General features: G+C 45.3%; 1 protein-coding gene across 1 annotated transcript; it reads right to left on the bottom strand.

The window, feature by feature from the left end:
- Nucleotides 1-1,990: 1,990 nt before the first annotated feature.
- Nucleotides 1,991-12,539, bottom strand: LOC306806570 (uncharacterized protein). Its single transcript, XM_079315427.1, has 3 exons — nt 11,950-12,539; nt 11,681-11,828; nt 1,991-2,341 (listed from the first exon to the last, which is right to left on the bottom strand). Exon 1 carries the CDS (start codon nt 12,440-12,442, stop codon nt 11,975-11,977), a length of 468 nt encoding a protein of 155 aa, XP_079171553.1. The 5' UTR covers nt 12,443-12,539; the 3' UTR covers nt 1,991-2,341; nt 11,681-11,828; nt 11,950-11,974.
- Between the last annotated feature and the right edge of the window lie 1,402 nt (nt 12,540-13,941).

Genomic DNA, 13,941 nt, shown 5'->3' with positions numbered 1-13,941 from the left:
GTGAATGAATGTGTGCTTGTAAGTGTTCCTGACACTTTTAAAATTTTTTAGAAGAGTCTCATATGACTAAAGATGGTCAAAACTGCAATCTGAGAAAAAAAAGTTGGTGAACTGCTCTAGTTCCACAAGAAAGAGTGCAAGGCAGTGGTAAGTGCTGTAGAGCCAAGGCAGCTTTTTTTGCTTTCCCAGGAGTTTCTAACAGGAGTTATGCTCTAGGGGAACATAACCTTGTAGCACTGCCTGTGGTTGGGCAGCTATCATCAAAAACTCTTGCCACGCCATAGTAACCATAAACAGCACATTTTACTAGGGGAGTTTCCTGGCACTGAGTTATTATGCTTTTAAGGCAGTCTTTAGAATGATTCTGCAGAAATTACATCCTTGTCTCCTCCCTTATCATCTGAACAGTGTAATTAGAATTTAACAGCTGCTGGCTGACTGCTTTATAAAGGCAAGTAAAGCCTGGTGTTTCTACATCCTGTTGGCCATAACACAGATTTACTCTGTAGAATGTAGTTAGAGGGTTTGATAATTTGACTTCTAGTACTTACCTGATGACTGGCAGGTTGTTCTTTTTGCTAGAAAATGTACAATACAACATCAAGCTATTTACACCTTCCCTGGCTCAGCCTAGAAAACCTGCTCCACAGTGCAGTTACAGCAGGAGCTGGAAAGGCTCCTCCATACCATCCAGTGCATTAATGTGACATAATTTGTAGTAATCTATATAGACAGTGCACTGAAAAAGCTGCCTAGATCAGGAGTGTTGCCAGCACCATGCAGCCCTGCACCAATCCAGGTTTTGTTAGACTTCCTTTTTAATGATCCAAGGAAGGTACAGAAGAGACAAAGCCAAAAATTCTCACTAGTCCGAGTCAAACATCCAGGGAGACAAGGAGGAATTCCTTTTTCTCAGATCAGAGTGTCCAGTGAGTCAGTTCAGCTTTGAATAGGATGCAGAAAGAAGTGTCTGAAACTGTCATGCCCAAGGAACACTGGGGTTAATAGTCACTGAGGATCTGGGAATGTAAACCAGTAATTACAACACATACATTGCCCTGGCAGAAAATACTTTAATCTCCTTTTAATGTCTCGCTCTGAAGACACCTACAAGTTCCAGTGACAAAGTTCAACCATTTTATCACCAGGAACTGTCTGGATTAGTTTTGCCATCCTTTTACCTGCTTATCAGTCATCATTTCATAACCACACACTTTTGGCATGCTTCAATCCTCTAGAAAGCTCGATCTGAGTTTCATTTCTGAGCTGGCTCAAAACCTCTTTTTATTGTTCTGCCTATGATCTGGGCACAATGTATAGCTCTCCCTCTTTTGTTTGCTGTTTTTGTGCAGTTTGGCTGCCCATGTCCTCCTTAGGCATCCTGACAGTCCATCCATGCAACACTTGCCAGTTCCATCCCTTCTGACCATTGCAGTTCTCTGTTCTCTGCTCCAAGTAAAGGTTTGCCAAATGCTGTATGTGGTAACACAAATGTTTTGCTGTATTGAAGAAACCTGAAATATCTTTCTACTATGCTAGAATTTCTCACAACTGCCTTAACCCTCCAGCCCCCATGGCAGTCATCCTAAGCATCCTGTTACATCTGCTGGGTTTTGTAATCTATTTTTCTTACCTCTATAGTTTAGGACCAACAGAATTATCATTGTTCAGTCGATAGAAAGCAATATCCTCAATAATTAATTTGATCCAAATTCTCCTGCCTCTATCACTGAAACAAATCCTGTGGATACATCCAAGCCAGGTGACCTGAGACATTGCCTATCAATCACCTAACAGTTTCACTTCAGTCTTTTGTTTTACTCAAAAGTCTCACAATTTGAGTGACTTTTTCTCCCCCCAGAGGTTTTTTATACCAATTGTAAAATTTTCATACTACACTCACCAGCTAAGGCATTTCTGTTCTCTTTGAATGCTTGTTGAAAATAATAGTATTTTGGGATGCCTAGGGTTGGCAGCTAGATGGAAAGGCATCTTCAGATAGCTGTAGGCACATGTATCCTCAAGGCCTGTCTTTACCACAGACAAAGAGCCAGCCCACATCTTCTTCTGCAGCTGAGCCTAGAATTTGAAACTGGATGGAATGAGAAAGCCAAGCTTGGCTCTCTAAGCAGTGCTGCTGTGCCCATTATGGGCTTCCCTTTGCCTATATGTACATTTATCAGCTCTCATATAGGATCTTTAAGTGTCTTTTGATGCCATTAATACAAGGTATCCCTGTGTCTGGACTTGATTAAAAATGGCCTTTGGGTAGATCACTGATACACAGCTAAGTGCAGTCTGAACACTTCTTCAGCCTTGTACAACATATCATGGTGTGAGCCTGGAAAAGAGAGGAAGCAAAAGGCACATAATCATAAAAAGGACCTCTTCAGCACATAACCTCTCTGCTCCTCTTTGGCCCAGATACGAGGGAGGAGTCAAAATTCAATCCACTCAAACTAGCAGCTTCTACTCCTGATTGTTTTCCCTTTGCACTGCTCAGCACAAGCTCTGGGAGCTTTCTGCAGAGATTTGCAGAACCACCTCAGCCCCTCAAAATACACTGACAAGGATGGGCACATCACTATATATCTGCAATGCCAGAAAGCAGATTGTCTTTTAAACTTTCTTTTCCCATAGATTAATAAGTAAATATTTAAAAAGAAATGTTTATTTTAAAATACTGATTTTAAAATAAAATGGAAATTCTTTTTTTTTTTTTTTTTTTTTTATTTTTTGGTTTCAACTGTCCAGCAGTGCAGCCACCTGCCTGCAGAGCTCCTGAAGTGACTCTGCTGGTGTCAGGAGGCACCCAGAGAGCAGAGCCATGACCACCCTGTGGTGCCCAGCCTGGGAATGTCAAACAGGGGCAGTCAGTGACAGCAGGGGCACTGTCAGTCACTGCTCAGTGCTCTTGTGAGTATTGAGATATTGAATATATTTTGATTGAATATATGAAATATATATTGAGAAAATATATTTCACAAATTATGCCAACATAGGCTAAGAAGGCCAGGCTCAATCTCAAATGCAAAATAAATTTGGTCAAATTTTGTCTGCATGGGATTAAACTGCATTGTCCACCCCTTGGGTTAGCCATTCTGCTGTAACTGGCATTCATTTTAATAGTTTTTCTAGTTTTTCAAAACTCTTTTTCATCTCTTGTCCATCAGTTTCTTTACTGAGGCTTCAAATTTCTCAAGTGTTTCCAAACATAACTGCACTTTTCTTTGTGGGTTTGTCATTGTCTTATTCTTCCTCTCTGTTTCATCCCACCTGTTCTCTGTTTCATGGTGCTGAACAAAATATTGTTCTCCTTCTTGTCTACAATAGCTATTACTTCTCAAGTATATTCATTAACTCTTGAATTCCACACTTTCTCTAAGAAAAAAAAAAAAAAATCAGATTATTTGTGTCTAGCCACAAAAGTTGAACACTTTACCTCAGCCATCTTTGTATTATCCTGATGCTTCCAGGGCTGTTTCCTACACATTGACATTCTCTGTTCAGGCTGACTGATCATGTTGTCTTGTTTGTCATTAATAGAGTCTTTCAAGTCCTGTTTAAAAACTAGTATAAAATATAAATGCACCTTAGTCTTCAAATGAAAGGCTGTGAGTTTCTTGTGTGTTTTAGGCCTGTCCTGTGCTCTTGCAAGCATCAGAAAACTGCATCAACAGGAGAAATACCTGTTGATCTCCAAAGTCAGGAGCCAATGTGAAGCATGTTGCCTGCAGCTGTACAAAGGCTCCCTGTGTCATGTGCTGCATGGGAATGACCTCACCAACTGAATGGAGCTACTGAACCAGTTATGGATGCAATCTGACAGCCACAGAACAAACATGACTCATTTAAGAACATTCTCTACCTTCCTTTTTAATAACTGGTTTCTCCAAAGTCAGAAAAGTAGAACTGAAGGGAGAACAGAGAGTTCCTCAGTGAGCTCTGCACAGTGTTCTCACACACCCTTTGATGTGCTGCAGGAGCACGTTTGAAACAAGAGATCCACAACAATTCCAATCTTCTCTGGTGGTGTCCCAGCTCTCACACTGTAATCACCTCCAGCAGCAGATATGGACATATTGATACTAACAACAGCGATACCATTGCTAATAATTACTAATTAATTACAATTACCAGACTAGGTCTTCTCCTATTGTTTCACTTTGATTGTAGTGGACTGATACTGCAGGATAGCTGTGGCATCCCAAATTGGAAAAAGTGGAATCCTTTCACTTCAGTAGCAGTGGCTGTGATTGGATGGGCTCAGTGCAATTTTCAAGCACCTATTGTTAATAGTCTCCCTATACAATTCATGGTACTGTAATCCAACGTGTGGCTGGGAAAAGCTTCATCCAAATAGATCTGGCTTCTGTAGCTGACATTTGACATTAACTCAGTGTGAATTGTAAGACTGGGAAACTCAATCTGATATTGAAGTGTTTTTAATTAACAGACACTCTCCAGAATGATACAGAAAAACACTCTTTCCCATATAAAATTTGGCTCTTCCTTTCTCAAAGTACAAAATCTCAGGATTTGAGGTGTGGTGTAAGGGCCTCATATGGGAAGTGCCACATCTCTGGTCTTGGGCACTGATTTGCATTTCTGAGGGACTAATGGTCAAGTTTGTAGTGAGTTTATAGCTTCTAGACAGGGGGATAATGTGCTTTAATTGCATTTTAGAACTTGAGGAAATCTTTTCTCAGTAGTCAGTGTATGACAAGAACAGTTGATTCATTGGTTATTAGGTTCCAGTGAAATCTAAAATCTGTCATTTAAAAAAAATTCCCTTTTTGGTTTGCTTCTGAAGTGCCTTGAAGAATAGGACAACATCCACTATGACTAGACCAAAAGGCAGCTGAAGTAGATTAGCCCAGTCTTTAAATACAAGCTGTTGAGTTTAGTCAAACACCTGCTGCTTTTAACCTTCTTCTTCAAGTGAGTTAGGTACCCCTTGATAGGGAATCCCAGATAGGACTATAGGGAAACTAACACAGTGAAGGTGTAGAGTCTTTCTGCACAGGAAAATTCTCCTCTTTCTAGCAGTCCATGAGTGGGGGAACAACATGAGGAAACACTTCAGCAAACTTTAGGGCATGAGGAGTGAGGGGGGCAGCAGCTGCAAGGGCTGCAGTGGAGCCCAGCCTGCCCACACTGCTGTGTGCTCCCCAGCTGGAGCAAGGCTCAGTGATTCAGGTTCCTTGGGTGGGCTTTACACCCACTGAGCTCTGTGCCTGCCTGGGAGCACTTTACTGCTTAATGGTTCCTTGAATATGCTTCACAGGCCTGCCCCTGCAATGCAGATGCAGTCTAAGGCTTGCCCCAAGTTTCCTTGCACTGTCCACTTCAAAAAGGTCAAGAATTCTATGACTGCATGAGAGGAATCAGTCTCCTAACTAAGCACTGCTTCCTTCAGTGTTAAATGAAGGCAGCAAAAGCTACCAGTATTGTTACCAACAACAGCTGGTTGGTAATGCACAGCAGGAGAGCAGGGCTGGGGAAACAACATGGTAATTGTAGATTAGCCATATCAATAAAAGGAATGAAAGGTGGCTGGATATGTTTTTTAGACACTCTAGAAAGAAAGATACCCCAATGCTCACTTAGTTCTCTATCTGACCCAAAGAAGCCATGAGCCCTGCAGCATTTTCATAGATGCCTATAGAAGGCATCTCTCAGAGCTCAGCTTTTTTGGCAAGGTAAGATTTCTTTTGCCTTTCTGTTTTGTTCTAGCTACTCCATTTTTCTCAAATATAGTTCCTTTGCTTTCCTGTAGCACAGCCTTTCCTCTAAGGAACATCAATTAGCTGATACTACTTAGGATTACTAATTCCTGCTTTCTTTTTATGTCCCTTAACCATCCTCCTTTAAGAAATCTAAGGGTTTGCTTCATTTTGTCGTTTTTTTTTTTTGCTATTCACTGGCTTAAACTACTAGTTTATTTTTTTTTTTTTAATTCTAAAGTTACACAACAGAAGCATTGAATCCCAGAGTTCTTCTACTGCTAATGAAGTATGACATCTCATTATGGTAATGAGTACTATATTTTAGTGGGTTTCCATGTAAAAAAGGCTCATGTGATTGTTTTTATTTTGTCTGCTTGTTCACCTCTCCCTATTCACATGGTAATTTTAAATGTATTGGCTCCTGACAAACAGGAAGAACTCCCAAGGATATTTCAGCCACATAATTTTCAAGAAATTTTACATTTAGGAAGCAAGGTAGCTGAGGAATTTCTCCCTAGAGCTGCACTCAGTAAAGAACTGTAGTTAAGCTCATACCAATTAAATACCAGATAATCCACAAAGATGGGAAAGATTTCTGCAGTCTTTGGTTTAGTTACTCTCTTGAGCAAATTCCCAAAGCTGTTTATGTCACAGGGATTTATCCAAACACACATTGTATCAATCCTTCATCCCCCGGTTCTGTGTTTCAATGGCAGTGTGCAAAGTGAGCTGTTCTTTCTCTTTTCCTTTTAATTTATTAGATTTAAACCAAAAGAAGTTCTGATTGCTTATCAGAGGCTTCTATCTACTTATTGACACCATCTGTAAAACTTTGTTTACTAAAGTCTCTCAAATTGAATTAGTACAAGGGACTTCTGCAATGCCTGATTATTAAAGTCCCTGCTTTTTCAATAGTGTGGCCAGGTACATCAGGTTTTCTTCCTGAAGCAACTCAGTCAGTCACTAAACACCCTCTCCTGAAAACAAGCCCAAGCTTCCGCTGGCTTCAGTAACAGCAACGAGCAGCTCAAAACAGCTCAAGTGTGAACTGAAGCCGGAAAATTAATTGAGAGAGGAGTAATGGGAAACTCAATCTGAAAATGAAGTGTTTTTAATTAAGAGACACTCTCCAGAATGATACAGAAAGACACTCTTTCCCATTTAAAATGTGGCTCTTCCTTCCTCACCAAGTGCAAATCACCGGTCTATAATTAGCATGCAGTGGAAGGAATGGCTGAGTGTCTGGCTGGAGTTAGGCCTGTGACTGTGACAGGGAGTGCAGTCGGTGTGCTGGAACAGAATCTAGATCCTTTGCCACTTAGCATCCAGTTTCCTACAAATGCTTCTGTTAATGCTGTCATATTTGTTAAAAAATGAAAAGAAACCAGTCAGGAAGAAAGGTGCCTTGATTCCCAGTAGCTGAGAGCAGCAGCATGACTCCCTTGCAGGGTGATTGTCAGTTTACCTGTAAATGAGTCCAGCTCCAATCCCATGCCAAGACCTAATCCAACATTTTATGTAATGATTATTTAATGAAAATTGCATAAATGCTCACTGGTGGGGAAGCCAGTACCCAGATGTTGTCTCTCTACTCTTACTCTGTTTTTAAAAGTTAAGTTTTTCACTCTATAAGAGATTGGTAATATTTCACTCTGCAGCAGTGAGCCCAAAAGCAGATCATAAATGCAATGGAGGGCAGTAAACTGACTCTGGTCAGCAAATGCAGAGTTTAAATTAACACAAAGAGTGTGCATTAGGAACCAGCAGGGAGGCAAGGGTCAGAATACACACCATGTCATAGGCCTGGATGCTCAGGTGTCTGCTGAGGAATTTGGGTGTCTCGAGAGCACCTGCTATATGTGAGCACATTTAATCCAGAAAGGAGTGCACCTTGGGTATCAAAAGCTATGGAAATACTTTCTGCTGTCTCATTGCCTTTAAAAGAGCTTTGCAATGCCCTGTCCATGCCACAGCTGGATGTGGGAACGCACCTTCTCACCAACTAATCAGATCCAGCAGCCTACAGGCAGGAAACACTCAGTGAACTGGGTGACTGAGGGGCCAAGAAAGCAGCAGAATGGGAAAAAGAACAGTTAACACCACACAGCCATAAGTACTCAGTGGCAGTGGTGCCAACCCCTTGATAGTGAAATGTTAGATCAGCTCAGAAAGGCTGTGGAAGCTGTCTTTGGCAGAAATGTCTGGTTGATTTTGAATGGTGAAGCCCAACCTGATGTAATCACTTTCTTTCAGGGCAAAGGAGGATGTGTAAGTCCAACACACCAGGAAAAGAGTGAGGATGCACTTTCCTGCTTGGCATCTCTTGTTAGCTCTCTTGTGCTAATCTAATAACATGCAAATTTCATTTTAAGTGCCTAACTCTGTAATTTGATATTCCTCTTGGTCTTGGATCCTCACTCCAGCTCAAAATATGTTCTTTGATCCTGTTTTGGTTTGGCTTTTGTGCTCCCACAGCTGTGATGTAATCCAACCAAAAACTTCTTTCACGGGATATTTTCAGTCAAATTGATTTCCTAAGCTGACTAACAGTACAGTTGTATAACCACTGATTTTTAACTCAGAGGACGTGGTAGGACTGTTCCTTTTGGTGGATGTGTAAGGTCTTTGATCACCTTAGGCAGACCATGAAATCACAAACTATCAGTCTCCGAGTTATGCAGGAAGCTTTAAATTCCTTTTCAGCACTGTGAACTCAATTTCAAGCTCTCTTCATTCAGTCTTCTGTGAGGCTGACTGCAGAAAATGATTTGCTAATACACACTAAACAGCAGGATCTCAGAACTGGAGTGCTCTGAGTTGTTTGCTTCTAAAATCATGCTCATGGGCTTGGGGATAACCACTTGGAGATACAAATGGAAGAGTTGTATCTCCCCATTGTATCCTTCTAAATTAACAATTCAGGGCTCCTTCATGTGTCACTTTTAATATATTTGGAACATAAAATTACACTATATTTGACAAAAGAAACTTAAATTAATAGGAATAGTTAGGAAACAGTAAGAATAGGGGCAGAATGAAAAACTACATTCCCCAGAAGTTGTTAGTAAAGGATTTTCTGTCTGATGACAAGCAGACACTTGTGCAAAGGACTTTTGAACTGCAGCACATTTCAGGAAATTCTGCTTGAGTTGAAGTTCTTTATTGTGTTTTTTACATTCCTTTACACTTTAATCAAAGTATTTTCAAAACTGTATGATATTGCTGTCTATTTGTTACAGATTGTTCCTACACTCTCCAATGCTTTTAGAAAACCTGTCCATATATTTACTGGTAATGAGGAAAGTGGGTTTTTTCCTTTCCTCCTCCTTTGTCTGTACAGAGAGTAAGAGTGACGACTTTTGCTCATTAGCAAAAAAAGCCTTTCCGGATCTTTGCAAGAATCAATGACTCTCGGCGTCACTGTAAACGGTGAGTAATTAGACCTAGGAAATGAAGAATTAGACGTGGGCTCCAGCTGTAAAGCATTGATTTTTTTTTTTTTTTTTTAATAATAATATACAGTTTCGTCAATGCTGTGGAGTATCTTGGGACAGGCAACTTCTACAAGTGGATAGGAAAGCACAGTTATTTAAAAAGAAGAGCCTTATTTCCTCAGCAAATCCACGTAAGCAATCCTCAGGCAGTTTTTCAAGTGGTTTCAAATTATGATTTTTCTATATTGAAAGACCTGATTTCCCCCCCCCCCCCCCGCCTTTAAAAATGTAGATACTGTCAATACATTGCTACTTATCGGACTTGATTGAATTGCTTTAGTGAAGCAAAAATTCTACTTTTTTTGTATGCTGGGAAAAGGCTTGGCATTTGCGTGTGTGGCTGAAAATCCAAGTGTGAGAAGCAGCGGGATCCCATTAAAAAGTCCCACGCAGAGCAGCATTTTCCCGGCGGGGCCGCACGAGGGAGCCGAGCAGCGCTCGGAGCTGTGCCCAGCTCGCTGGGCAGGGCAGCCTTGGGGCAGTGCCACCGATGCCTGAAGGACTGGCTTTCATATTGTCCAGATTCTGCACTGCATTAGTAACTCTGAGCTTCATATAAAGTGTTGGCAAGTTCTCCTCACAGCTCAGTCACACAAAACAATCCTTTTCCAGCCCCAGAACCAAGGACACTGCTGCAGCTTCAGCCCAAAAAGTGCAAACAGTGAATTGAGGAGAGAAACTGGGAGGATGGGACTGCAGAACCTGGAGCTGGAATGGGACAATGAACCCCAATATGGAAATGGACCAAAACTGATAAAAGTGTGAAAACTCCTGACCCAGGGTCCATCTTGGGTGGAGCCAGGGCTGGGCTCTTGCACTGCCCAAGGTGAATCCTTTGAAAGTCTTTTTAATAAATACCTACTTTATTCCTTTAACACTGTCTAGCCTCCTTAGGCATCACCAGTGTGGGACCTGGTGTGTGAGGCACACACAGAAAGGGCTGGCTGAATATAGGAATGATTTGTTCTCGCCATGCTCCAAGAGTTACAACACACACAAAATAAACAAAACTGGGAAAAAACACATAACCATTTAAATGCTTTTCTTACAACCTTTGTGTCCTTTAGAACCATTTGTGTGTGCATATATGTATTTTACTCCTGCTGCTATAAAATCTCTTATGTTATAGCTGCTTACCAAGCAGCATGACCACAAAAACAAACATGAAGAACCTGTAAAATTTTGCAACAACTTTATTTTGCTTTGTTCCTTAGTAGGTGAACCATTGAGTCAATAGCAATACTTACTCCTTTAGAAGCCCTGTGCCTGCGCTCCTGTCATTTCAAATTGGAGGTGTCTGGGATAATTTGTACCTACACACATGGTTTATCTTGTGCCAATTTTCTGGAAGTTGCAGAATTTGGACTGAACTTGTTCAGGGTGCATAATCACATATTGAGTAACATAGCTTAACCTGGTCTTCGATACATTATAAAGCTGTAACTACTAAAAGGTGGTATGAATAGAACTTAAAAATTATTCCCATAAGCTTGACTGAAACAACTGATTAGTATCCCTTTAAAATAAGCAGAACTCAAGCAATGCCTCTGGTAGTTACCAGGGTGGGAAAGTACTGGCTCTTTATTTAGCTCTAACACAGTGCCATGGTTTGCCATCCTTCTCATGTTTGTAATCTGATGGGGTGGGGAACAATGTGGATCTCGAGGTTTTGCTTTGGTTAAAGAGCCTGAGTTTGAGTCTGTGGTAAGAGAATACAGCCCTTAGCACACAGCCAGGGATGGATAATTTTGCCACATAACACATAAAACAACATCCCATGGAAAGCAAGAATATTATTTTACATCCCTTTAAGCCTAAAGCAGAGGACTTACAAAAAGACGATGAAATTCTGGATGTGAAGGCCTACCAATGATGAGTTGACCAAACTACACAAAGACTAATTAGGATTATTGTTAAAATTAGACTCCTCAGAGCAGCACAAACTAAGAATGGTATCCTGGTAAGCTGACTTGTGCATTGCAACAAATCCAGTTGCAGAATCTGGTCCTAATGCTTCCGCCACCCACCCCCTCTCCTCTCCAGCAGTTAAATACTCCACAGTCCTTTACTCAGAGGCTGTTTCTGTAACAGTCAGAGCATAAATATCTGTGTACCTAATGGACTTATCCTTAACACCACAGTGATGGAGGGAAGTGGCATTAACCTCATTTTGCAGATAAACAGTGGAAGCCTTGATGGCTGTCCTGTGTTTCATCCTATGGAGCAACTGACTGTATGCAGCGAGTGTAAATTGCTCTTAGCCTGAATGTGGCATTGGCACATCCTCTGCTCCTTCTTTGCAAAGCCATGCACCACAGTGGAGACAGAGGGAGCTCCGAATGTGGATAAAGTAACATCAATTTCTCAATTAATCTACTGACTGCTCTGCTTAGCCTTGGAAGATGTGGAGACGGACCAGAGCTGAAGTGCTCAGCAATGGGTTATTGGGTTACTCACCGAAATGCAGCAACTCGGAGCTCGGGTTCTCTCACCAGCGTGGGATGGACGCGCAGGGACTGAGCGAAAACCTCTGTGACCGATGTGCAAGAGTTCATTAAATTCTTCCTTACTGTACTATGGGGAACGTCAATGGTCTCTGAATGTTCTGCTTGAACAAAACGGGGAAATATTGTTTTAATAAATATGAAAAGCCTCTTTGAACAGTGGAATGGAAAGCAGTGGTATGGTAACGTCTGTGGGGAACTACTGTTCCCCACAATACATGCGTTTAAGAGCTCGGAAATTCTTAGTTTAATCACTGTTACAGTAATTCAAACTGATGTGCCGGCCGGTGCGGGAGAACACTGAAGAACTGCGCTCTCGTGCGCTGCCCTTTGCTTTGTGACCCGACACCTCCCGAACAATACTGTGGGGCAATTTCGAAACTTCAGGGCGTGCACCCAGCGCGGGCGGCAGCACCAGGAAACGGGATACAGGCGCTGCTGCCTTATGTAAGCGGGCCGAGGCCGGCAGGGTGACGGCGGAGGGCCGCGGTGCCGGCAGGGTGCCGAGCGCTGTCCCGGAGCGGGGCTTTCCCGCCGCCCTCACGGCTCGGCACGGCCCGGGCCGCGCTGAAGGGCCCGGCCAGGTCCGGCACGCGCCCCCGCCGCCGACGGCCCGGGCCCGCGCGCGCGCACGACACGTCACGCGCGGCTCCGAGCGGGCGGGGGCGGGGCCGCTCTCCCTGTGGGCATCACGTGACGCCGCCCCCCCATCCATCCTCCCTAGCCCTGCGGTCCGTAGCGGTGGTGGTGGTGGCGGCGGGCGGGGGGCGTCGGCGAACGGAGCTGCCGCGGCTTCGGCGGGAGGCGGCGAGGGCCCGGCAGTGAGTGCGCGGCGGCGGCGCGGGGGAGGGGAGGGGCGGGCCGGCGGCGGGGCAGGCGCGGGAGGCGGCCGCGGCGGTCGGTGGAAACATGGTGCCACACGTGAGGCTTATGTAAAGTGAGCGGCGGCGCGGGCGGCCAATGGGAGCGTCGCGCGTCCCACCCCCGCCCGCGCGTCTCGCTGGCGTCACGCGGCCGCGGCCAATGGGAGCGCGGGCGGGGCGGGCGCGCGGCGGCCGGTCACGTTTCTGCCCGTATGAAGCCCGAGCCTGGACGCGCCGGGCCGGCGGGACGCGCCGCGCGCGGTGAGTGGGGGCCCGTCGGGCGCGCTCCCCGCGGCCAGAAGGGGCTGGGGGGCCCTGAGGAGCGGCGGGAGGGGGCGGCCGGCGGCGGCCGCGGGGGGCACAGGGGCTCTCTGTCCTCCCCCGCCCGCCGGGCCGAGGTTACGTAACGCTCGTGCCGGGGCTCTCCCGTTAGCGGGACGATCGCTGCCGCGGGGTCCGTCCCACTGCCGTCCTCGGCCCGCCGGGAAGGGGTCGCGTGGGGTTCCCTCGGAACGGCGGCAGCGACACGCCCCTCCCCCCCCCCCCCCGCTGCCCGTGAAACCGCAGCCGGGGAAGCGCGGCCGGCTGTGAGTCGCTGCCTGGGCGGGGTGCGGGGCTGAGCGCGGACCGGGACGGCGCCCGCGAGTGGGGGCACGGACACACCCACCCCCGGGCCGGCAGCTGGGCTCTCCGAGGGGCGGCCGCGAAGGGGTGGCGCTGGCTCGGCCCGGAGCCGAGGCGGCGGGCGGTGGGTAGCGGAGCCGGACCGGCCCGGCTCCCGGCGGGGCCCCGCTCTGGCGTTCCTGCTGGCCGCGGGCTGCGGAGCGGGGCAAGCCGGCGCTGGGCACGCGTGTCCCGGGGGACCGGGCTGCGTCCCACCGGCCGGGCGGGAGGAATGGTCTGGCAGTAAGCAGCAGAATCCCAGCGCCGCCGGGATGCGTGAGCTACAGGTAGAATAGGCAACAGGTGCCTATTTTTGTCTTGCCTGTAGTTGTAAGGACAGTCTGTTCCTTGAGACGGTGTGGTTGCGCTGCTGTTCACAATAGGTGCGTACTATTACAGGCATGATTACAAAACGCTTTATGTAAGTAGTTTCATGCAAATAGATGAGCGGCATGGTAACAGGCTGATGGTTTACATTTGACTTTTCATAATAGAGTAGGATAAGGGACAGCATTTCCCTGTGTACCGTAGGAGCTTAGAAAGGCCTCCCTGGAGGTCGGTATGAGCTCTCAGGTACTTGGGAAACTACAAGTGCTTTGCAAGTAGACTCCAGTGAAAAAGTAACTTGGCTGAGACAGTGCATTGATTCTGATCAATGCAGAGAAACAGAATCATTAAGTATGGAAAA

Source organism: Erithacus rubecula (assembly GCF_903797595.1).
Source record: "Erithacus rubecula genome assembly, chromosome: 11".
Lineage (NCBI taxonomy): Eukaryota > Metazoa > Chordata > Aves > Passeriformes > Muscicapidae > Erithacus > Erithacus rubecula.
This window is presented reverse-complemented; position numbering and strand designations above follow the sequence as displayed.